General features: G+C 38.8%; 1 protein-coding gene and 2 long non-coding RNA genes across 7 annotated transcripts in view; 1 reads left to right on the top strand and 2 right to left on the bottom strand.

Annotated features, from left to right (window-relative positions):
* Window positions 1-1266: 1266 nt before the first annotated feature.
* On the top strand, window positions 1267-2788 carry LOC129749901 (uncharacterized). Its single transcript, XR_008738210.1, has 3 exons — window positions 1267-1364; window positions 1423-2438; window positions 2501-2788. It is a non-coding gene; the product is annotated as an uncharacterized LOC129749901 (long non-coding RNA).
* A 1133-nt stretch (window positions 2789-3921) lies between these two features.
* On the bottom strand, window positions 3922-5373 carry LOC129742733 (uncharacterized). Its single transcript, XR_008736550.1, has 3 exons — window positions 5166-5373; window positions 4856-5110; window positions 3922-4553 (listed from the first exon to the last, which is right to left on the bottom strand). It is a non-coding gene; the product is annotated as an uncharacterized LOC129742733 (long non-coding RNA).
* A 3669-nt stretch (window positions 5374-9042) lies between these two features.
* The window catches only part of LOC129750167 (cGMP-dependent protein kinase, isozyme 2 forms cD5/T2), a 692362-nt gene continuing 676450 nt past the window's right edge, over window positions 9043-24954 (bottom strand). For all 5 annotated transcript variants that reach the window (XM_055745419.1, XM_055745416.1, XM_055745417.1 and 2 more), the window contains 7 exons: window positions 23717-23953; window positions 23501-23650; window positions 23121-23325; window positions 22768-23056; window positions 22559-22684; window positions 10338-10527; window positions 9043-10266 (listed from right to left, as the gene is read on the bottom strand). In XM_055745419.1, coding sequence (XP_055601394.1) covers window positions 10101-10266; window positions 10338-10527; window positions 22559-22684; window positions 22768-23056; window positions 23121-23325; window positions 23501-23650; window positions 23717-23953 — 1363 coding nt within the window. In that variant the 3' untranslated portion in view covers window positions 9043-10100. The remainder of the gene's footprint in view (window positions 10267-10337; window positions 10528-22558; window positions 22685-22767; window positions 23057-23120; window positions 23326-23500; window positions 23651-23716; window positions 23954-24954) is intronic.

Consider the following 24954-nt stretch of genomic DNA (forward strand, 5'->3'; position numbering starts at 1 on the left):
TAATGGTCTTCAGAATTAATTGAGTATTTTAGCAACACGCACACACTTCTTCGCTGTCACATCAACACGCGTTGTCAAACTGTGTAAAAAAAAGTTTCTCCCGGATCAGGTCGGGCAAATTTTATTATGACTCGTCCAGTTACGAAACTGGAACCGGAAGACGAAGGCTTCGAAGAAGGATATATGAGGGTAAGTAAAATACGTTTTTGTATTCATTGTGGAAAACTGAAATTGTTTTTTTATTCTCAGGCACAAGCTGGAGGAAAAATCCGAAGAAACTTTTTCTTCCGGAGGCAGAACCAATGCAAGGAAAAGCATCACTACCCGCCGACCGGTTTGGCAGTGATGCAGCAGCAGGCTGCAGTTCGTAAGTGCTGCAGCGATGGAACATCCGGAAGCTGTTCCTGCAAACATCCGCGGAAGGTTTGTTTTTTTTTAATTAATCATTTTAGAGGAATAATAAACTATAGGTATGTGAAATAAAATGAATAAGAGTACATTAAACTTTTTTTTTATTTTTTGCGGAAATTCAATTGCAATTTATAAAATTAACAAATCCCCAAATTGGGTTTGAATCTTTTCATTATTGGGTGACGATATGCTCTATCGTTACCTTTTTATGAGAGGATCATTAGATAAAGATAACACGAATGATCAAACCGTTTTAGAACGAGTAGAAAAAAGCAAAAAAAATGAATGGTTACTCTACTTAACGACCCGTTCGCTGTATCGTAAAGTGCGTCCAAACGATTCCATTCCATGGAAAAAAGACTACCTTAATCGTACATCAATAATCCAAAACTATAAAGCTAATCTTTCGTGTGTCTTAGGAGGAAGATAATGGAAATCGTTATTGTATAATACTGTTCTATGCGGGAAAACATTTACAAGATTTTTGAATTAAAATTTGTTTGTGTATTTCATAAATAAAAGCCATTTACCACGCTGACTTTTTTGACCATATTATCGTGTTTTTCTTTAAATATCAACTCATTTTCCGCTTAATAGGTGATTCTTAATCATTGTTTTTAAAAACTTTTTTTTTCAATAAAAAATATGTTTGAAACCTTAATTTGTCGAACATTTCATTATCCACCCTTTCGATATGTTTGTTGAGTGAAAATGAGATTTTGACAGAACCAGAGAACCAGAAAAACTGGCACACGCGATTAGTATGGGAAACGTCAAGTTGCCAGGGGGTTGTTTAAAACCAAAAATGAGTTTGTACCAATAAGCGTGTTTGTCGTTTGACGGAGTTTGACGAGAAGAAGAATAAAAGGAAAAAGTTATTGTCTCGTGATGCCGCCAAAAAAAATGACCAGCAGTTGCTGCTGGTCCGAGTCTTTTGGTCCGCCTCGGATGAGGTAAGTTTCAATTTTGATTACTTATCGAACAGAATATTAAAATTTCATTTTTTTACAGAAGGCGAATCTTGCCCATCATCGATATTCTGTTCTGGACTTTTGGCAAGAGGATGGGCGGACTTCATTGGAAACTACGGGCCTGGATGTACAACCTGGCACCCTGGATTTCAAAGTGGAAAATCCCAGTTCAAGTTATACCGTATTTTTTTTCACCTGGAGGCAAACTAGAGGCAACCTAGGTTCGCTCTAACTGCTGTCATCGTGCTCATTTATTGCTCGAGAGTCAACCTAGGTTCGCTCGAAAAAGGGACGGAGTCGCCCTGAGAAAAAAGTCAGTTTTGCGAGAAGTTCACCAATACTCTCAACGTTGTTGTCAAAACATTAAACAGCTGGTTTTTGCTGAAAACAAAACAGTTGAAATAATGAACGGGCAAATGATTATTGCCGCGATTTTGAACCTCTCAGCCAAGCAAAATCGTACTATCTGCAGTCCAGTGCAATCCGGACACGAAAAACGGCAATCCGGATGTGAAGAACCGAATGATGAAATCCAGAAGGGAGAACAAAATGACAGCTGCATGTAAACATTGCGCTCGTTCTCACGTACATCTACGTATGGAATAACTCGAAACCCGAAACTCGTTTTTTTATTCTGACGGTTCCAGCCCGCATGGAGCAGTATCATACAAAAACGATCCCCATTATCTTCTTCCCAAGACACCCAAAAGATTACCTTAATAGTTTTTGGATTATTCAAGAACGATTATACCTATCGTTTTTTCATGAAATGGAATCGTTTAGACACAAATAACGATACAGGGAATGGGTTCCCGAATAGAACAGAACCATGGTATCACATTCATTATCCAATGAAATTAATTGTGACCATGTACTTCATGGTTAAAAGTACATCCGAGCGGGAATAATTTAAGAAATTCAAACATTCCAAGTTTTTCGTGTATGGATTATTTGACGTCTGCGGTACTGTTTTTTTTCCTCTACACATTTGTCGGTCGAGGTTGGTCGGTAGTTTTTCGAGAAATTCATTCGAAGTGTTCTGAAGTGGACCCAATGGTGAGTAAAAATCGAAATTACCAAGAGGCAAATGTTGATTCGTTTATTTTTATCATTTCTAGTAAAAAACCATCACACACTGCGAGTGAGTGGGTGCCTGGAGCGACTACGGAAAGCCGGATTGTGAGAGACGGGTCCAGCAAATTAGTCCAAATCAATTAGTGTGAGTAAAGTGTTAAATTTTTTTTTGAATAAATAAATTTAAACGAATTGAACCGTTTTAATTTCGTTAAAACTGAAAATGATGACAAAACAAGAAATAAATACAAAAACCCCACCATGGAGCAAATATTTTTATTACAGCGGTTTAACAATGAAAATCATGGATTTTCATGGTTTTACCATGAAAAATTGGAAGCTGTTAAAACCATGAACTTTATATTTTTCGGCTTCTCAATGTATGGAAAATCGCCATTTTTTTCATGGTCACGCTGCATAACAATACCCCTTTTTTATGGTTATTTTCGTCAAAACGATGAAATGTATGGTCAAAAACTATGAATTCGAATGGGCATTCACGGTATCTTGGACGATAATATTCATTGTGTAAACCATACAATATATGGTTTGTGAACATGGAATTCATTGTTTTTTCATGGTACAATCCTATTCGGGTTGTTAAGTAAAATAACGATTCATTTTTTTGCTTTTTTCTATCGATTCCAATCCGAACGATACCATACTGGTTATCTTCAGTTTATCTTTTTTTAAAGAAACATTCAACGATACGATGTATCCTCGAAGAAAGATAATACGTTATACGATACAAAATCGAAATACTAGACGATTCGTGAAGTTATTTTCTATAGATAATATTATTAATTGGCCTTAGATGTTAACAAGCTAATATTATTTAAAATGATACATTTTAATAATTCATAAAACTATCAAAAGAACTACTTGAATTCCGGTTCTTATAAGGATGCTTTATGATGGAATTTTTTGTATACGTCTGATTTGTTTTAAAAATAACCAGAAAGTAAAATTAAAAATAATATTCAACAAAAACATCTACCAGTTAATAATAAAATCTATGGAATTAGAGTAAATGATGAACATGTTAAAAATAAAACTTCTATAATTCTGATGATGATATGAATATTACATAAATATATAAATAAACTACAACCATCCACATTATAATTATTTTTAGAGCTCTTTTATCACTCTTCCTGAATGCTATTAATTTTTAAATTTACAATAATGAAATGTTAGTACCATAATTGCTAGTAACACTCCCTGTGTTTTGACAAACCATCCAATGGGCTTTCTATAAATGCTGTAGCATTCGCGAATACTAATAAAATAATAAGCAAACCGTACTTGAATCTGTATCATGATCTGGACTTATCAAAGCGTTAAGAGAGCATTTTATTCATTCCGGTAGTTAAGTCTGGTTTGTTGTTTTTTTTTTTTTCATGGAACCTGATAAAAGCATTAGTTTAATAATCCAATATTTTTTGGCTCTCTTATGTTTCGATTATTTTCAATAACATAAAATTTCGAAAAACTCAGACCATTTAGTAAATTTTTTTCATCAATGATGACCTTGTTCGATATTCTTGCTAAATATCTAAAATCAATCTGCGCTTCATTTATTCTTCGGCCGTGTTATTGGCCCTGACTTATTGTTAATTTTAATTTAATACAGTATTGTTAACTGGTTATCTTCATTGGGATCTATTCTCACTATCGGTTCCTAACGATCATGTTTTTAATTGGTCATATTTTGATAAGTGTGGTAGCCAGAATTGATAGTCTATATTCTTATGTGCGATAGTACCAGAAACTATTAATTAAAGAAACATATTGAGGTTCAATTATAGCATTCACCTTGCGTTGCAATCAAGCCCTAGTGCTTTTGCGTACTCTTTATACTACCTCGTATTAGATCATTAGATAGAATAAATATCGATTATAACACAGTTATTTTAAAAATTTTGCACAGAGCCAGATCTATTTTAACAGAGTAGCAACTGGATTGCTTTTTTTTTAATTGTGTTTCGGATTTCATTTTTGAAAGTCGGTTAACCGCTCGTTCCGTTTTAACGTTGGAGTTATTTTTTAGACGTGTCCCGCAGTTTTGGCGATGGGTTTCAATTTAATATTTTATAACTGAAATAAGAAAGTAAAACAATAAATTAACTGAATGGTTTGGTTTTGATTCGAAACGGGATGCAACAAAGCCTCTACCGTCAGAGAAATGCATTTCTTGAGCATGCTAAATAGTATCTATGTTCTGATGCAGATTTTCAAAAAGTGTTTTAATTAATTTTATCTGTTAATTACTCAAAACAAATATGCAAAATCGAACATCAAAGTAACGTTGAGGCGCTTTCTTTCGAAGAAACATATGCACTCCTAGCATAAGCGCCTAAACTGAACATATTTACATACAAGAATCAAAAGATACTTACATAGCACACAGCACACAGCAAAATTTGGCACATACCACTCACTGGAGCTGGCATTTGTCGAATAATTTTGGGCTGCAGTTATCTTTGCAGTGCAGCGCTATTCCCGTGGCTCCTCAGGATGTGTTTAGCATACGTATGGGTATAATTACTGATGTTTTAGTTGTCACTAGACATCCGGCAAAATACGATCACTGGAATCTTCCCTCGTTGCTCTTTTTGATGGCGAAAACGCCGGCCTTTTTGTCTTTACCTGAACTAAAACATAGAATAGTTTTGACTTAGCAGAAAGAAATGATAGTTTGGAACTTACCACTGAGCAGCATTCAAGATCTGCTGTTTCCGCCTTTGTTTTTACTCTTGTTTCTCCGGTACTGTGGTCGTAGATGAAATGGAATCTAATATTCACCGGGGGAATCCAGCCTTTTTGCATATATACATATCGAGCAAAGTTCCGCAATAGAACCTGTTCTTTTCGACCTACATCGAAACGGCCATTCAGGAAGCGGAGCTCATTTTCATTTCGGTCAATAGAGTTGTTTTTGACATTTCTTACGCACACTTGCTGAGCGTGTACAGATAAGACGGGACAATTAACCTTTAAAAACACTCGGTACAAAAAACGAACAGCCGGTCGACACACATGGTCGTTTTTGAGGTTAATTGTCCCAAAACTGAAAAGGGTTGGTGAAACAACCAGCATAATATCACGAACACTACCAGCGGCAAATAGGACTATACCCTGACGAAAACCTACGGCAACGGACGAGGCCAGGTGGCTGATCTCAAATTCATTGAGCACTGTGCCCGAATGATTGCCGAAATGTCTCAGAACTGCAAAATCGTATTCGAGAAAAGTACGGTCACGGTCCAGGCGTCCGAAAGAAATATGCACATTCTAAAAGCTAACCACAAACCGGGTGTGAAATACGACATCTTATCGAATCCGAAATTTTTCGTTGAGGGAACTGCGAGGATTTGATGAAACCGGATCGGGTGCTGATAGGTGGCGAGCAGAACCCCCACATATCGAGATAACCGCTTGGCATTCGAGCCGGACATGCCGAACGGATGTGAGCTCTTCTTCATGGCTTCAGATTGGCTTGGGCCCTCTGCATGTCTGCCTGTTCCAGCGACATCGGATTCTGACCTTTAAAAAGTAAAATTAACACAATTCACGTAGAAAATTTGAAAACTTACGATTTTTTGTTACAAAGATAATCCGGGAGCGCTGTTTTCTTATGCTCCGGTAGGGTTTCTGGTGTGGGATTCGTGCCTTCCGTTAGGTAACAATGTTTTTTTCGGTCCTCTTCCATTATCGCAACATTTTTTCTAACCTTAAACAAAATCAAACAATAATCACAATAATAATATAAATATTCACAGCTTACCTACTATTCAACTGCCAAGAGGTGGTATTTCCAGCAAAGCATTCCGTGCCATTTAAGCCATGCAGCCACTTCCAATACAAGTCGATGAATTCGGGTCTTCCGTGGAGGAACCGGAGGAACAGCTTTTTGTTTACAGAAGCCATTTCTCATTCAGTAAAGACACGTACGTCTTCTGTAGCTGAGACGCACTGCCATGGACACCATCTAATTTTTTTCTTCAACCATTAATGGAATCTTTTAGAAATGATTTTGTATAATTTCTTCTAATGCATATAAGTAAGGACACATGATAAAGTGAAGCTACGAACAGGAACGATTAACGTTATAATCCCGGTATAATATTGCCCATTTGCTTTACGGTTTTCGATTATGCGGGAGAGCCAAATCCGGAATAAAAAAAAATACGCCATTAGTGTTCATCTGAAGATATCGGGAGAACCAGCCACAGAACGCAGGGAGATATATGAGGCGGCTGGTGGAATCAAATCGGCCGGCCATCGTCAACTGGTTGATAATTCCATAAGGTAAGTTTTAAAGTGTCAACCGACCGGAAAACTGATGAAAATCGGAGAGAGTACAACATTATTTTTTCTTTCTTTTTGTGTCCATTTCAGATATTACGAAGCCGCAAAATTCGCGATTCGGTGTCCACTCATCTGGGGAAGGAACACCAACCGCACAAAGGTAGTCATCAGGGGCCAGGCCAGAGGGACAAAAGATGTCTTCGTTGCCTATAATAATGCTTGTGTTCCAGCTACAGTTATTGTTATAATAAAAAAAAATGAAACATAAGTCATTTTTTATTCATGATGAAAATCCAATAATTTTTAAAAAGGATAAAAATACTATTTTAATCCAATAATTTTGCTTTGATTTGAAATTTATCAACTGATCCATTCTAAACCACAATCATTTTTTTATTTTGAACCATCCATATTTTATTTCGAACCATAAGACGCATGACGTTAGTTTTACCCAAAATTTTATTATTTTGGTCAAAATTTGGGTCTATTTTCAAAAAGGGCTGATATTGGTTAAACAAAAACGAAAAGATGAATCCAAAGTGGATTTTTTTATCAAGATGGACTAAAATATATTTGTGCTTTTTCCCAACCAAAATTTTTATTATTTTTGCCCCAAATTTTGTTGTACTTACAAAATATTTTTCTGCGTGCAACTGCAGGCCAGCCAAGTTTCTTCCCGCTTTAACAAAACCACCTGGCACCTCTGCTCATGAGTGGCACTCCAAAAGCTCCAAAAGGGAGCTCATGAGTGGCACTCTTGTACTCAACTCAGGGGTGCCAGGTGGTTTCGTCAAAAATCAGGATAACGTGAAGTTAAAAATCAGGATTTTTCAGGACACCTCTTGATTCATGAAAATAATAAGGAATTCTGCTTAAATTGCATAAATAAAGGCGCAATACAGGTGCTGTAAACGCCTTGATTTATGCAACAACAGTACGCAGCTTGTTTGCTGGGATGTAGTTCATATCGAAAAACACCATTCAAATAACATCTGAATCGAAGATTACCATCTGTTAACACGTTCGTCGCCACGCTCATTTTGGTAGTTTTGCTAGCCGGGCCCAAAAAATTTTCCAGAGAGAGAAAGCAAAGAGGGAGAACTCCCATATTTGAAACGTGTGGCGAAGCTGAGCGGTAAACTCAAGTAAGAGAGCGTCACCTGCTTTTTGATGTGACGGGGTCCCCCAGGAAATACACCCGTCTGCCGAATATGGGTGACGTGGCGACGAACGTGTTAAATGGGTTTATCTATTTTATAACCTATTTTTCGATTTTATCATAGTATACCTACAAATTCGACCATATTTAAGAATTTTTTATGAAAATCAGGACAAATCAGGACATTTTAGGGACAAACTTTCAAAAATCAGGACAACTTGACCGTTTTTGAAAAATCAGGACGGTCTCTCGAAAATCAGGACAAATCCTGATAAATCAGGACACCTGGCACCTCTGACTCAACTTGACTCAACCAAGCAGGGGTGCCAGGTGGTTTCGTCAAAAATCAGGACAACGCGAAGTTAAAAATCAGGATTTTTCAGGACATCTCTTGATTCATGAAAATTATGAGGATTTCTGCTTAGATTGCATAAATAAAGGCGCAATACATGTGCTGTAAACGCCTTGATTTATGCAACAAACAATACGCGGCTTGTTTGCTGGCCGGTAGTTCATATCGAAAAGCACAATTTAAATGTCAGCTGAACCGAACATTACCATCTGTTGAATGGAATTAACTATTGTATAACCTATTTATTCGATTTTCTCATAGTTTAACTACAAATTCGATCATATTTGCGAGGTTTTTATAAAAATCAGGACAAATCAGGACATTTTAGGGGCAAATTTTCAAAAATCAGGACAACTCGAGGGTTTGTGAAAAATCAGGACGGTCTCCCGAAAATCAGGACAAATCCTGATAAATCAGGACACCTGGCACCTCTGCAACCAAGTGAAATTGAGTAAGGTGGTCCAATGCACCTAGCTCTTTGAAATGAATTCAAATTATCCGTTAAATTATCGCCGTAATGACATCGTTTGTCGTTTGCCTTTAGCGCTTTCTTAGGTGCCTCAGGATTGAGATTTGTGTGAAATCAGAACATTTTCCATCGCGCTCAATGTAAACTTTTCATGAAACTTCTTCCAGTCGATATGATCGATTTTATTTATTTTATTTTTTATTTATTTATCACTTTATAAGTGAAGATATTGATATCCTAACAAGATTGGTAGCGATAGATTTCGGATTGCTTTGGTAAAAAAAATGCATTTGGGTTTTAACAGATAATTTTCATTTATATTTTGATTAATTACAGTTTTTACATGAGAACTGTATGGGCGGTCCGGTTTGTGATCATGTAAACTTCATCGTATCCGTCGGATGAACGGAAATTCGGACAATGTTTTTCTTTCTTTCGCAAATTTGACAGTTGGTTGTTAATGTATTTACACGTGCACTGATTACAAAATTCTAAAAGATACATTATTAACAATATAAGCTAGCCAATTTTGTCGTTTTTTTTCTACAAAGGCAAGAAAGTTGTTAAAATTTTGCGGAATATATTTAGTTGATTTGCTGAAATTATTTGCCTTCCTCAACAAACTGCTAGTTGGTTGATTTATGAACGGGTTTTAATGATTTAAATTATAAAACGGCTACGAAAACTGACTTCTGCAGCCTAGCAGGAGCATAAATAGTTTTGATCTCTTACAAAAATGGGTTTCAAGTTAAAATAAAAACATATTTTTATATATTATTATTAGGAAGACCTACACAGACATAAATGTATGTACTATTTTGCTGTTATGGATCATTCTGTGCCGATTTACAAAGTTCTCGCTTCTGCTCGCATTCGATACCTCCGATCAAATCGTAAATAATTCAACTGTTAAGAGAAATCTTTCACATTTATCTATGGTTTTTAAACACACGTGATCTAGCGGCCAACAGTTTTTTTTTTCCTATTTTTCAACTCTTTCGTTCATCGAACAAATACGCATAAAGAAGAAATTGATAGCAATAAAAGTAGTGTAATAGTAGTAGTAGCAGTTATAGTTAAACGTGATCATGTTCCTAAATTATGATTCTAAAACATATATTCGAATCGACGTCAGATGTGTTAGGTTTTTGGCCAATTGTGGCGAACTCCTATAGCATTGTTCCTAAAAGACCGGAGGCTAGAAATATGCTAACACATTCGATCATGCGCACCATGAGCTTTGAGTTGATCCACGAAAGATTCGCATAGTTTGGTAGTTTGGACCAACTCTCTGCCGTTTTCTGGGAATCTGAGACCCCCCATTGCTCTGCTCCCCGTCCTCATCTCCGGCGGTTAAAACTCTTCATCCCATCCGGACAGATCATCCGGTGGGGGACCGTCCGGATCGGTCGGATAGTCATCGAAGTTGCTGGTATCGACGACGCTCTGCACCTTGGGGAGGATCGGAGGCGGCAGGGTGCGATTCCTCAATCCCTCCCAGTAGAAGCCATCGAACCACCTGAAAGATAGAAGTAAAAGAATAATCACAATACCAATCAACAGATTTTCATAATACACGAGGAATCTTACTTATGCTTCTGAATTTCACTGATGCCACCCCGCTGATAGCCCAATCGTTCGGTCGGATTGTCCCGGCACAGTTTTTTGATGAGAGCACTGGCATTGCGGGTGATGTTGCGCGGAAATTCGATCGCATCGATACCCTTGAGGATGATGTTGTAGGTGCGCATGGGATCGGCTCCGGTGAATGGTGGGGTCCCTGGAGGAAAAAAACGTGATACACTTGAGTATAATATTCAATTTCATTGGTGAAGGGAGAGCATCACTCATCGGGTAACGATCTTTCTTCAAACATTTCTCTGAAGTTTTGTATATCTGGCAGACAAGGAATCAATTTTATCCTATCCTTTTCAGCGTATAATCAGATTCGCGGTGTTTCCTTTTTACTCAAATATCTAAGAACTTAAACTCCATGGAGTTATTGATCAACCTGTCGCGCACGCCTCTGACGTGGCGACGTACCTAACTCACACAACTGCAGCTGATAACAAAAGACATTCTTTTCGATTGTTATTTGGGCCACTTGCCAAAATTACCGCGTGTAAGAAGTTGTTCTTTTCGGGACGCAATTTGGATAATTATTGTAGTGAATATTTCGGCTAAAGTTAAACTTTGTTAAATTCGTTTGGTAGATCTCACATCAGTGCTGGTAAGAAACCATGAAAAGCACTTTAGAATTTATACTTAATCAGGTAAAATTGCAGGTTACCATATCGTGCCACTTGGATTCAATCTCGTTCGGTAATTGCTCTACGGCTTAAGTGAAAGTTCTTGCTAGGTAAATGAAGCTTATTGAATTTTAATCTTTCACTGTCTAACAACAAAGTTCATAATTTACAAAGGCATTACTGACAACAGAAACAAGAATCCCAACAATTGTTAATTCTCCGGGATCTAATTATAAAAAAAGGCCATAATCGGAGGAATTATTATTATAAAAACCTAAACATCAATCTTAATTATATGTAACAAATTTTGCAGGAAAATTTTTATTTGTAATACACACATTAAAATACCGGACATCGCTTTTTTTATGTTGCGGTTGCAACACAACCAAAATAAAGTTTCTTAGGGTCGATAAGACCTGAAACTTCGAGATGCTTGACCCACTCTGCTGAATTGTCGTCATCTGGACAAACTAAGGCTACACCAAAACCACTTTGCATTCGCCGCAAATTTTCTCGTCCCAAGCAACCAAAATTCGCGTTCTTACTTAAAGATGGAACTCCCAAGTTAACATTTAGCTGAACAAAAGTTTTAAGGGAGCTTTAGGCGACTTACGTCACGTAAATGTTACTCAGGAACTTCCATCGCCCTTTAAAAGGTTAAAATACCGATAACGGAACTTCTAAGCTTCTTTAATGCAACTTCTTTAAAGAAGATGGGTTGCGTTCGCCAAGCACTTTCTAAGATACTTCTTGGTGTTTTGAGGAACTTCTATGGGAATGCTAAGCGACATGTCAAATATGTCTGTCAGTTTTCTGTCATGGTATTTGTTTTGTTTATATAAGTACTTGTATTGAAAATGGAATTCAACGCAAAATGAAAAAAAAAATTCTAAAGTTGACACAAATATGAAACCCTTGGAGCCAAAGGGGTATAAGTGCATAACAGCTGATTTCGAGAAAATAGACTTTTAAATTGATGTGTTTGGCCATTTTCCATATATTTTTCAAGAATTTGCATTTTTCTATCGAACGTAAAAGTATGTAAATAAAATTCTAAAAATTCGAAAAAATCATCAAGTGTAGTTTGAAATGTGAAAAATCGTTTGACATTATTAACTCAAAATCGACCATTTTGTCACTTATATCCATTTGGCTCTGAGAGCCTCATATGTAAAAGAATTTTCCGGATTTTAAACACAGGGTTTTAAATTTTCAGAGCCTTTTCATCATCCGTTCTACGATTGAGGAGCATGCATACTACCAACATCCAGTTGTTTCGGAAAACATCGGATTTCTGTTGGAGGACTAGGCCGCTGCCTTAGGTAATATGTAGTATCTTTTGTGTAATACTTTGAATATCAAAATGAGGGTAGGCTTCATACCCGAGCATCCAAAAGTCGCGTTTTAACTTAAAGATAGATCTCCGAAGTTCACATTTGGCTGAAAAAATGTTTTACGGGAACTTCAGGTGACTTTTGTCGCGTGAAAGTTACTCAGGAACTTTATGAAGAGATTAATCACCGTAATTTTTGTTTGTTACTTTGATTTATCGGCCTAGCGGTGAAAAGTGATGTCCTTTTTAGTAGGGACATCTAAAGATTATGAATTTTTTCTATATAGATGGATAGAAGAAATGAAAGATGGTGAAAATGAGCGGGTAGAATTTGTTTAGAAGCATTACCATCACATATCAAATTTTTGTTCCTCACGAGCCTACTACTATGAAGCGGTAGATACAGATAGAGTTGCATCTACCACCACACATTAGTAGGCCAAGCTTGGTCCGCCCCACAAGGGAAAACTTGCAGTGCGGACGATTTTTTGAATGCTAATATTGAGTCTAAAACTTTCGATGAAACAAAATTTTCTCTAAAGAAATGCGTTTTTTATATTTTTTTCTCGCATTAAGTCACTAATATCAACAATACGGTCAAGCGCATAAACAGTGTTCAGATGATCGATAGAAAATTTATTCATCTTCAATATGCAAAAGAGGGATTTCAAATTACTGTTGTGCCGTCCGAGATATTTAAATCAAAGTACAAGAACTATTTTAAGTTTTCCAAAATTTCAAATTTGAAGCATAACTCAAAAACGGTTCTACTGAGATTTTTATGAATTTCATTTTCGGATTCAGCGCCCGATTTTACAATAAAAATGTTGGTCAGTTAATCAAGCTCACGATTTTTTTCATATTTTGTAAACTAGTGTTATTACAGTGGCAATGAACTATTGCTGGATTGGTCGAGAGGCTGATGAGTTTCATTGCAACCTAGAGAGCAGCGGTTCAATTCTCTAGGCGTGTAAGCAGCTTTTGTAATCAAAACAATATAATAAAAATCAATCAGATAGACCATGATAGACCGGCAACCTAGCAATCTGACATGTGGTTGTCAGAGCAATCTGTCACTCGGATTTTTTTTCGGCGCGTAGAAGTTTCTTGACATTCTCTTAGAAGCTGAATAGCGTTCTCTACAGCCACCTAAACGAACTTGAAAGTAGCTTTGAGAACTTAAATTTTGGGCTGATTAGCATTCTCTTCAGACACAAACGAGAGCTGATTAAGCTTCTATGGAACCTTGTTAAGGGAATTCTGGTTGCTTGGGTTTCTTGTCATGGTATTTGTTTTGTTAATATCTGTACTGATATTTACAAATGGGATTCAAGATTTTTTCGAATTTTTCTTATAAATGTTAAGATATTCGAATAAATTTTTGAAGATACGAATTTTTGTTACTATTCATATTGTGTACTGAAAGTCCTTTAAACGAAATAAGGTACAATCTATTGACCAACCTATTCAATCATCTCAAATGACATTAAGTTTAAATACTAATTATTACAGTGGTAATGAACTATTGCTGGATTGGTCGAGAGGCTGGTGAGTTTCATTGCAACCTAGAGAGCAGCGGTTCAATTCTCTAGACGTAAGCAGCTTTTGTAATCAAAACAATATAATTAAAACCAATGAGATAGACCATGATAGACCGGCAACCTAGCAATTTGACATCTGGTTGTCAGAGCAATCTGTCAATCGGATTTTTTTTTCGGTGCGTCGAAGTTCCTTGACATTCTCTTAGAAGCTGAATAGCGTTCTCTACAGCCACCTAAAAGAACTTGAAAGTAGCTTGAAGAACTTGAAATTTTGGGCTGATTAGCATTCTCTTCAGACACAAACGAGAGCTGATTGAGCTTCTATGGAACCTTTTTAAGGGAATTCTGGTTGCTTGGGTAGTTATCCAAACATACGGGAAAATTGTAGTGTACTGAATGTCCTTGAGAAACGTAATGTATAACTCTTAACCAATCCATTCGATCATCGCTCATACGCGAGTTCAAATAAAATAAGTTTAAATACTAATTTTTCCAGTGGCAATGAACTATTGCTGGATGGGTCGAGAGGCTGTTGAGTTTCATTGCAACCTAGAGAGCAGCAGATCAATTCTCTAAGGGTAAGTAGCTTTTGTTATCAAAATTATGTAATAAAAATTAAAATCAACGGGATAGCCTATGATAGACCGGCAATCTAGCAATCTGTCTTGTGGTTGTAAGAGCAATCTGTCAATCGGATTTTTTCAGACTCTACAGAAACATGAACGAACTTCAAAGCTTCAAAGTAGCTTAAGGATACTAAGGCTTATTAGTATTCTCTTCAGACAGAAATGAGAATTGATTAAGCTTCTATGTGTGGGATATACATAAAATGGTAACGCTTTATTGAATATATCCAATAACGTGAACTGGCAACACACTTTGCCAGCATTCACAGATACGCTACGTTCGTCTCTTTCCCTCGTTCGTTATCCCTCTCTACCGAACACCACTCGTCTGCCACTTGGCTCAACGGCCAACGGTCGCCGACTTCCCCGGTAAGCGCGAGCCGAATAAGACGACGCAAGACAACGACATCGATGTTGTCAAACAAAGTTCCCCGAGAGACGCGAGCTTCGGTCTCACATTTTGGCGACCCGTGCCAGTTACTGAAAATATATTTTTCAAGAACCACGAAGAATCTGGAGCTTTTGTTTTGATGAACAAAGTTGTAAGTATTCAGTAAAAGTGAAGTGAAGTGAAGTTTAGTGCTCGGTGTCTTAACGACGACAAAGAAAAAATAAACAAAGATTGTGTGAATGCTTTGTTTGATGTTTTCGGCGGATATCGAAATAATATCAAAATATTCCGGCGGATACCGGACTACCAGTTCAAGTTATATTTCTGTTATTCTAGATCGGCGGATACCGGCTGAAAATTAGGAGAATCCGGAGGATACCGGATGATGGCTAGAGCGGACACTCTCCATCAATTTTAAGAATAGTTCGACGGATACCGACTATTAATAATAAATTCCGGCGGATACCGGATGATGGCTAGAGCGGACACTCTCCATCGATTTTAAGAATAGTTCGGCGGATACCGAATATTGATTTTAAAATCCGTATGATGGCTGGAGCGGTCACTCTCCATCGATTCCAAGAATAGCTCGGTGGATACCGACTATTAATATAAAATTCCGGCGGATACCGGATGATGGCTAGAGCAGACACTCTCCATCTCTTTCAAGTATAGCTTGGCGGATACCGACTATGGATTTTGAATTCCGACGGATCTCGAATGGTTGCTAGAGCGGAAACTATTCATCGAACCTTAGTAAAACTTGGCAGATGCCGGCCATTAAAATGAAAAGACCGGCGGATATCGGTTGGCTATTGTGCGATTTGCGACGCTGAAGTGTAGCCGCTTAGCTTGTTCGCAATTCGTTGTTGTAAGACGAGGACGAAGCGCTCCGTGTTGCCGAGCGTAGTCGATCTGCGTGCGAGAGAAGCGAAAGAAATTCGCAGCAAATAACGATGCGATGTGAGAAAATATTTGAGTGCGCCAAAGATGCCAGTTGGCATTGCTTACCTCCTTGAATAGATGCACGAGATTAATATTGCCATATCCCACAGCGTGTAGTTCGGCCGAAACTGATCATTTGATTAGAAAATCTAACGGATATGGGAAAGGTAATTCGGTGCATTCCAACGATTGAAGTGACCAAAAATCGACAGATATGGGAAAAATGCTTTTAAAAGTTTGGTAAATAACGATTATGTTTTGATAAATTTGAATGACGCTGGAGGTCTGCTGGATCAGTGACTCCTTCTAAATCATGTAACGGTTTGAAGATGCTCAAATTAATATTCGAAAAAGCGTTTGGTATCTGGTAGATAAATATAATCGATGCCTTTTAAAGTGTTCTTTTGAAAGTTGTTCAAAGAATGGAAAAGAATCAGAAAGAAGGTTTTTCAATCAAATTGTACCCAAGAACTAAAAAGAGGTTATCGAAAAAAAAAAAATTTAATGATTCGAATGACTTTACGGAAATCTGTGAAATTGGTAGAAAATTGGCAAATTAAGGTAGCTTTTCGTCATGATGATCTAGTTACGAACACTTTTTAAGTGTATAACAAGTTAATTACAATGTAATTTTTTAAATGATATAAAATACCGTGTGCGTGAGTGAAATGTTGTCAACATATAATGCATAGCGCTACTTAAAAAAATCAAAGCGAAAGATAAGTACATGAAAAGTTAAACTTTCTAGATTTCAATTGATTGCTAATTGTTCCACCATTTCTAAATAAGATGCTTCAGCATTGGGTTGTATTGTAACGTATAATGCCTGATTTAAGAAGGAAGCGATTAATGGAACAAAGAAAATAATTGTTCCAATGCACATGCACTTAGTTTAGATTAAGTAATGGTAATTGGATAGTCATGATAGTGTTTCACTTTAACCTTGAATTGAAAATGTATTTAAAGAAATAAAATCTGTTGTAGAAGTGTACTTAGAATTCAATTCTTAGTTAAATTTGATGAGCGAGCAGGAAGTTGCCTCGAAATGATTCGATCCCACGTTATACATATGTTATCTATCCTTCAAATGTACGCAAAGTGTTAATCGATTTGGTTTATGTTATATCTGACAATTTATTGTTGAAAATGAAAAAAGGAGCTTTTAGTTAGTTATACCAGGACAGAAAATAATGTTTGTTGCCTGTTTAAAAATCAAAGAAACAACTGATTTTAAACACGAAGTTTGTATCATATAAATAACGTAAAAAAAAACCTTAAGATCTACTGAGAATAAGTATGAGAAATAATGAGGTCAATTGTACAATGAGTTTTCTAATTTCAAGGTAGTAAATAAGTGTAGGAGTTTGTAAATATCCAGTATGTAGTCATATAACATGGAGTTGTATTGAAAACTGTTAAGATCTAGCTGTAATAAATATAATTGGTTTAGATGATTAAAAAGAAAAGGCTCTAAAGGAATGAAACAGTTGACAAAGATAAGAGATTCATCAGGAAAAAGGTTTGAAAACCCGTTCAAATGTAAGTTTATTGTAAAGTGCAATCGGACCAGAATAGCCACATACTCCACAACGCCGAATCTGCCAAGCAAGCCTCTCGGATAAAATCAACTAAACCAAAGTAGATCCATAAGTAGACACATACAAAATGGAAAAACGGAAACGAATAGTAGGTAAGCATTTCGATTATTAAAACAAACATATCTAGAAAAATGTTCACAGAAGATTTCTGAAATGCACAAAAACCTTAATAATTGAAACGATGGAACAAGAAAATCGATTGTTGCATTTTTTAAAGGGAAATAAGTGCCTTCATTCGATTTTTTTTTTCTGATTTTTCGGGAGGAGAAGGAAGATGTGGGATATACATAAAATGGTAACGCTTTATTGAATATATCCAATAACGTGAACTGGCAACACACTTTGCCAGCATTCACAGATACGCTACGTTCGTCTCTTTCCCTCGTTCGTTATCCCTCTCTACCGAACACCACTCGTCTGCCACTTGGCTCAACGGCCAACGGTCGCCGACTTCCTCGGTAAGCGCGAGCCGAATAAGACGACGCAAGACAACGACATCGATGTTGTCAAACAAAGTTCCCCGAGAGACGCGAGCTTCGGTCTCACACTATGGAACCTTTTCAAGGGCATTCTTTGCCGACTTACGCTCGGTTGCTCCGGTTGCTCGTTGCGAATATTCATATTTGGATGCTACCTAGCCGAAATCTTTAGGGACTTTAGGCTAACAACCTACTGCTCCCGATTTGAAAATTGTTACGGAATCCGAAAGAAATGACCGACCTGGAACTTTGGCGACGACTTTTAGCATGAAAACACGGACACGAATTGGAACTTGGAATATTTTAACCCTTACCCAACAAGGCAAACTGGAACAACTTGCTAGAGAGGCTAGCCGCCTCAAGCTTGAAATTCTGGGACTGAGCGAAGTCCGTTGGCCTAACACTGGAGAACACAAGACACAGTCCGGGCAAGTCCTGCTTTACTCTGGCATACGAGGAGAACATGCTACTCGGGAACGAGGAGTTGGTTTCCTGTTAAGCCCGCAGGCCTACGCGGCGCTCATTAGATGGGAACCGATAAACGAAAGAATAATCGTAGCCAGATTCAGAACACGGGTTAGAAACCTTACAATGGTCCAGTGTTATGCGCCAACTGACGTTGCCGACTTGCGAAGAAAGAGCAGTTTTACAGTCAACTGAACAGCGTGGTTGAGAGAATTCCGAAGGGTGACATTCAAATCCATTTGGGCGACTTCAACGCAAAGATTGGCTCCGACAATCAGGACCTTGAGCGCATCATGGGGCGCCATGGCCTAGGACAGATGAGCGAAAACGGAGAATTTTGTGGCAACAACAACATGGTGATCGGTGGATCGCTCTTCCCCCATCGACCAGCACATAAGGTCATTGGGTATCCCGAGATGGCCGAACAGAAAATCAAATTGACCACATCTGCATCAGCCGAAAATGGAGAAGGAGCCTTCTTGATGTCCGCAACAAACGAAGCGCAGACATTGCATCTGACCATCACCTCGTCCTTGGCGAGATACGACTGAGAGTTGCGCGTGTCCAACGGCGCGAGGAGAAAGTCGGGTGTCGATACGACGTCCGCCGGTTGGAGAATCCAGAGGTGAAAAGGGCATACGTTGAACAGCTAGAATCCCGAGCCTCGGAGCTGCCGACAGACGGAACAGTCGAAGAACAGTGGTGTGGAATCAAGAATGCCCTTATCACGACGAGCCATGGTACTCTCGGTAAAGTTTGTGGAAGAAGGAGTGAATGGATGTCGGATGAAACTTGGAGGATGGTCGATGATCGGAGAAAGTCGGAATTGAGCAGGCATGTACCGGGTCAGCCAAAGCAGCCGCCCGCTTACGATATGCGGAGCTGGAAAAGGCAGTTAAACGAGCTTGTAGACGAGACAAGAGAGCCTGGACAATCTCCCTAGCCGAAGAGGGAGAAAGAGCCGCCGCCAATGGAGATATCCGATTACTTTATGACATTTCTCGCCGCCTCAGTGGTGCAAGGACTAATGCAAGAATGCCGCTGAAAGACCGAGCAGGTCAGTTATTGACTGATCGAACAGATCAGCTCAAACGATGGACTGAGCACTTATAACAACTCTTCCGAGTCACGAATAGCGATGGCCAACAGAACCCGTAGCTCGAAGCGCCAACAGTAAGTCGCATAAATGGCGTCAACTCGGAAGCGCCCTCGCTGGCTGAAATAGAAGCGGCAATCAAAAACACGAAATCCAACAAAGCACCTGGAATCGATTGCATCCCTGCTGAAATGCTGAAAGCCGACCCTGCCCTATCAGCACAAATGTTGCACCGTCTTTTCGCTGACATCTGGGATACTGCAACATTCCCGGCCGACTGGATGCAGGGTATCCTCGTAAAGGTCCCGAAGAAAGGAGACCTGACAGAGTGCGGTAACTGGCGAGGCATAACGTTGATCTGTACAACCCTCAAAGTACTCTGCAAAGTGATTCTGAACAGGATCCAGGAGAAAATAGACGCTACACTCCGACGGCAACAAGCTGGATTCCGATCCGGACGATCATGTGTGGACCACATCACAACGCTACGAATCATACTAGAACAAATCAACGAATTCCAGGACTCTCTTCTGCTGGTGTTCGTTGATTTCGAAAAAGCATTCGACCGACTTAACCATTAAAACATCTGGGCGGCTCTAAGGCGACGAGGGGTCCCAGAGAAACTTGTCCATCTCATCGAAGCACAGTACGAGGCATTTTCGTGCAAGGTCTTGCACGATGGTGTCTGTCCGAACCAATCCCGGTAACTGCTGGAGTGAGACAAGGATGTATTCTATCCCCGCTACTTTTTCTAATCGTCACCGAACCGAGGATTGCCGTGGAATTCTTCAACAATGGAGCAACTGAACGACCTTGACATGGCTGACGATATTGTTTTGCTCGCCCAAACACAACCAGATATGCAGAGCAAACTCGACGACCTCACCGAAAGTTCCAAGGCAGCAGGTCTCAAAGTCAATGTCGGAAAGACCAAGTCGATGGAGATCAACACAGAAAATCCCTCCAGTTTCATGGTAGCTGAGCAACAAGTTGAGAAAGTGGAGTGCTTCCAGTATCTTGGTAGCCAGATAATGCCTGATGATGGTACCAGAAAAGACATCGAAACCCGGATCAGAAAGGCCCGATTTGCGTTTGCGAGTCTCCGAAACATCTGGCGGTCACGCCAGATCTCTCTACGAACGAAAATCCGAATCTTCAACTCAAACGTCAAATCCGTATTGCTGTACGGGTGCAAAACTTGCTGCACATATGCGGTAACGACGCGAAAACTGCAAGTATTTGTAAACCGCTGCCTGCGGAATATCATCCGCGCTTGGTGGCCTGGCAACTGGATCTCGAATGAGGAACTACATCGCCGGTGTCATCAAAGGGCGCTAGAAATCGAGATTCGGGAACGTAAGTGGAGATGGATTGGGTACACGCTACGAAGAGATGAAAACGAGATTTGCAGAGAGGCGCTAGATTGGAATCCAGAAGGTCATCGAAGAAGAGGCAGACCCAGAAACTCGTGGCGGCGAAGCCTAGCCGCTGAAATCCGAACTGTCGACGAGAATCTTGACTGGAACCAAGTGAAGACGCTGGCTCCGGATCGTCAACAGTGGAGGTCTTTTACCACGGCCCTATGCACCGGAGGATCGGCGCGGGATCATTAAGTAAATAAGTAGATAGCCGAAATCATTATTTGTGCTTGAATTTATTCTAAAACACAATTCTCGCAATGCATATGACGGGATACGAAAACCTAACAGGGAGGGAGCCTTAACGTTCCATCGATTAAAACGAAATGAGGGAGTGCAGTATTCCCAAAAGTTACCCGAAATGAGGCTGACGGAGAATACTTTTAACTATCTTATAACAGTCTGGGGACGAGCATCTCTTTCACACTTACATAAACTTCAAACTTTGCAAAATAGATGCTTGAAAAATATTTACAATCTTCCTTTGCTGCATCCAACTAGGCTTATATATTCATCCAGAGTCCATAATATCTTACCCTTGTCTTTGTGATCTCCAAACTATGTTGTATGTTTTTGATAACCTGCATTCGTCAACTTCTATTCAAAACCTACGTTTCACAACGGGAATACGAACACATAATACTCGTCACTTAAATCATCTTCAACGCTGTCGATCCTCAACCTCCTTAGGACAAAAAAGGATATCGTTTATTGGACCAACAAAATATAATTCCCTACCCAATGAATTAAAAGAAATCAATTCACGATCCATTTTCAAAGTCAAATTGCTTCAAATCTTTAAAGATAAATTAAGTCCGTAAAACAAGCCGAACAAAGCTAGCCTTTATTATTTTTGTATTTTTGTAGCGTTAGTTATTGTAAAATAATAGTTATAACTTAATCTTTTAATTTTAATCTTTTAATTTTAGTATTACTTTTTATATAAATATTTAAAATTTTCTTAAAAATGAATCTCTTTAAAGGAAATCTCTTTCTATTGAGATTCAAAGTATAAATTAGTTTAACTTATATCGCCACATATCCTCGCATTAAACTATAAACTTTGAGTTTCAGCACGAGTAATGTTTTGCTCGCGTCGCGTATTAGATTTTTTATTGTTGTTTCTGCTGCCAGACGTGCTGAGAACAGTAGCGTCCATTACCAGGGGGCTCAATGGAGCCTTTTGGTATGGGGGAATTTGGTGGGCAAAAAAAAAAATAAAAAAAAAACTTCATTGTCGGCGTTGCCACTTGGCAGTCACGAGTTGGCGACAATCCAAAATTTTGACCGAAGTCGAGTCAAGGCCTCTGAACTTGCCAACGACGTTGAATTTAACATACTCCGCCGACAGGCTCATTTCGGATATCACTCCCTCGATTTCAACTTCTCGAGAAGGAACAAACACTCGGTATTCTAGGTTAAAATGATTGCTGATAGGACGAGTTAGTTAGGACCAAAAAGAAACTAGAAATTGCAATTGGATACGATTCTATTTGTCGGCGTTATCAGGACGTTTTTTTTAGTTATTCTGCCATTTCAAGAATACCGTATTAACTAGACGGGTTGAAGAAGATGAACCATTGTTGGATGAAGTGAGTCTTGCTTCTAAATATTTCGTTTATCTGTGTACGGTTTAAGACTACCAAGTACCTGTACCTATGAGTACTTACCGGTCAGTAGTTCAAACATCAACACTCCCAACGACCAGTAGTCCGCACTGATGTCATGGCCTCGATTGAGAATCACTTCCGGTGCAACGTACTCTGGTGTACCGCAGAAGGTCCACGTCTTACGTCCTGTACGATTAAGGAAAGTTGAATTAGCTAAATCTCAAACTTCTAAAAGTATTCGTTTTCTAAGCGTGTTAGGTGATACAAACCGGACTGCAGTTTCTTGGCGAATCCAAAATCGACCAGCTTCACGTAACCGGACACGTCCAGGAGCAGATTTTCTGGCTTCAGATCCCGATAGATGATGTTACGCGAGTGCAGATAGTCGAAAGCTTCAACCACACAGGCCGTGTAGAAGCGCGTCGTGGGATCGTCGAAGTGGCCCCGATCGCGCAGTATGGTCCAAAGTTCCCCACCGAGGCAGCTCTCCATCAGCATGTACAGGTACTTGCGATCCTTGAAGGTTTTGAACAGTTTAACGATGAAGTCACTGTTTGCCTGTAAAAGATGAGTAACGAGATGTTGAAGGTTTTGAAAGGTCAATCCCAGGCTGCGTAAATACCTCGCTCATGATTTCTTTCTCGGACATGATGTGCTGTTGCTGGCGTGTTTCGACGATTTGTGATTTCTTCATCTGCTTCAGTGCGAACGAACGAGCCTTATCCTGGGCCAGCTGAACCAACTCAACTCGACCGAAACCTCCCACGCCAAGGGTTGCAATAACCCGCAGATCCGTGAGCCGAACTTCACGGAATTCTTCGTAGATCCTAGCAGGTTTAAAAAATGTTAATCCCTTGAACTAAGAAAGAGACATCCAGAATATCTATCAGGTACTTACGGATCCTCAAGGAAGAAAGCTTTTTTTGTATAGAAAAAGATTGATTCTTACAGAGCTCCAGAATCGTCCAATCGGATCATTCGTGATCAAACCCTAATACTTACTTCTTCTTGGCGTTAACCGCGTCGTCGTTGTATCGGTTCTTGATTTCGTCTAGATTCGAAATCAACTGGTTGAATGTATCACGATCGATCACTAAACAGGTTACGCCCTCCGCAGATTCACAAATGATGTTAGCTGTTCGGAGATCATCTCTAAAAGATTAGCAAAAGAAATTTAAAGAAAAACTTCCGGATCCCGAAAATTTCCAACGTTCGTACCCCTGCAGTGCCTTTTCGCCGAAGAAATCGCCCTTGCCGAGGGTTCGGATGAACTTTTCCTCCTGGGTGTCCGGCTGCCGGATCGTGACCCGAACCTGGCCCTTGGAGATGATGAAGAACGTATCGCCTCGGGCCCCCTGCCGGATGATGTAGTCGCCCTTCTGGTAGTGGCACTCCTCCAGCACGTCGGAAATCTTGCACAGCGTGTCCTCCGGGAGATTTTTGAAGATCGGCACGCTGAAGAGGAAAAGAGAAACATATAAGTTCAAAAATTGTGTCATAATTTATACAAAGAACATTTATTCTTCATCCGTAATTGAAAATTTTGAATTTTAATTAGGAATCTAAGTTTAGAATTTAACAAAAAGCGATGAAATTTAGAATTCAGTTCCAGGTTCAGAACTCAGTTCCAGGATTAACTTCATGAAGCTTACTGCAGTTTACTCTCTAATTGAATCCAGATAAAACATTCTAATTGGTTTGGTTTGATGAAGAATTTGATCTCAAATCGAAAAGCCCTGTTAATGACCAGAAAAGAGGTAGGCTTTATGGCGGCACATTATCGAAACATACAGGAAAATTGTGCCAGAATCGAAGAAAGATTTTCATAAAAAAATGTTAAAGAAAACTAAATATTTTTATTGACATCCAGAATAAAGTGTCATGCGATATTAAAAGAACAGATTATAGAGAAAACTTATAGCTCTAGTGAAATTTTAAAGTTTAAAGGATTTATGGAAATTTATATTTAGCTCATCACTTATATTATAAGGATTCAACAAGACAAATTCTGCCTCTTCTTCTAACATCAACATGGCCAATACTTGTATGCATCCTGGAAACTGAGAAACGTGTAATTCCTCATTTTTTCCAACATAGTTATTATTTTATTTTATTTATGAGATGTAAAACGCAAAAGATACAGGAACAAGCGAGGAATAAAGCGTGGAGTTCCCTACCAAACGCTTCATACGGTTATTTTTTTTTTATTATTATTCTTTATTTGAAACGGCTCATACGGTGAAGTTTTAAGGAGCCAAACTCGTTTTTTTTAATTTTACAATCGTTTTCTTAGCTTAGCACTTTTTTTAATAGAAAAAAGAAGATAGAAATGGAAATATGAAAATAAAATAGAATTATAGACGAAGATCGATAGCTTTTAGAAAATGGTAGATTTCAAACATGTAGTCCAAATCTAGCATAGCTAGTACATCTCACACAGGTACGTTAGGTGGTTT

Source organism: Uranotaenia lowii, chromosome 2 (assembly GCF_029784155.1).
Source record: "Uranotaenia lowii strain MFRU-FL chromosome 2, ASM2978415v1, whole genome shotgun sequence".
Lineage (NCBI taxonomy): Eukaryota > Metazoa > Arthropoda > Insecta > Diptera > Culicidae > Uranotaenia > Uranotaenia lowii.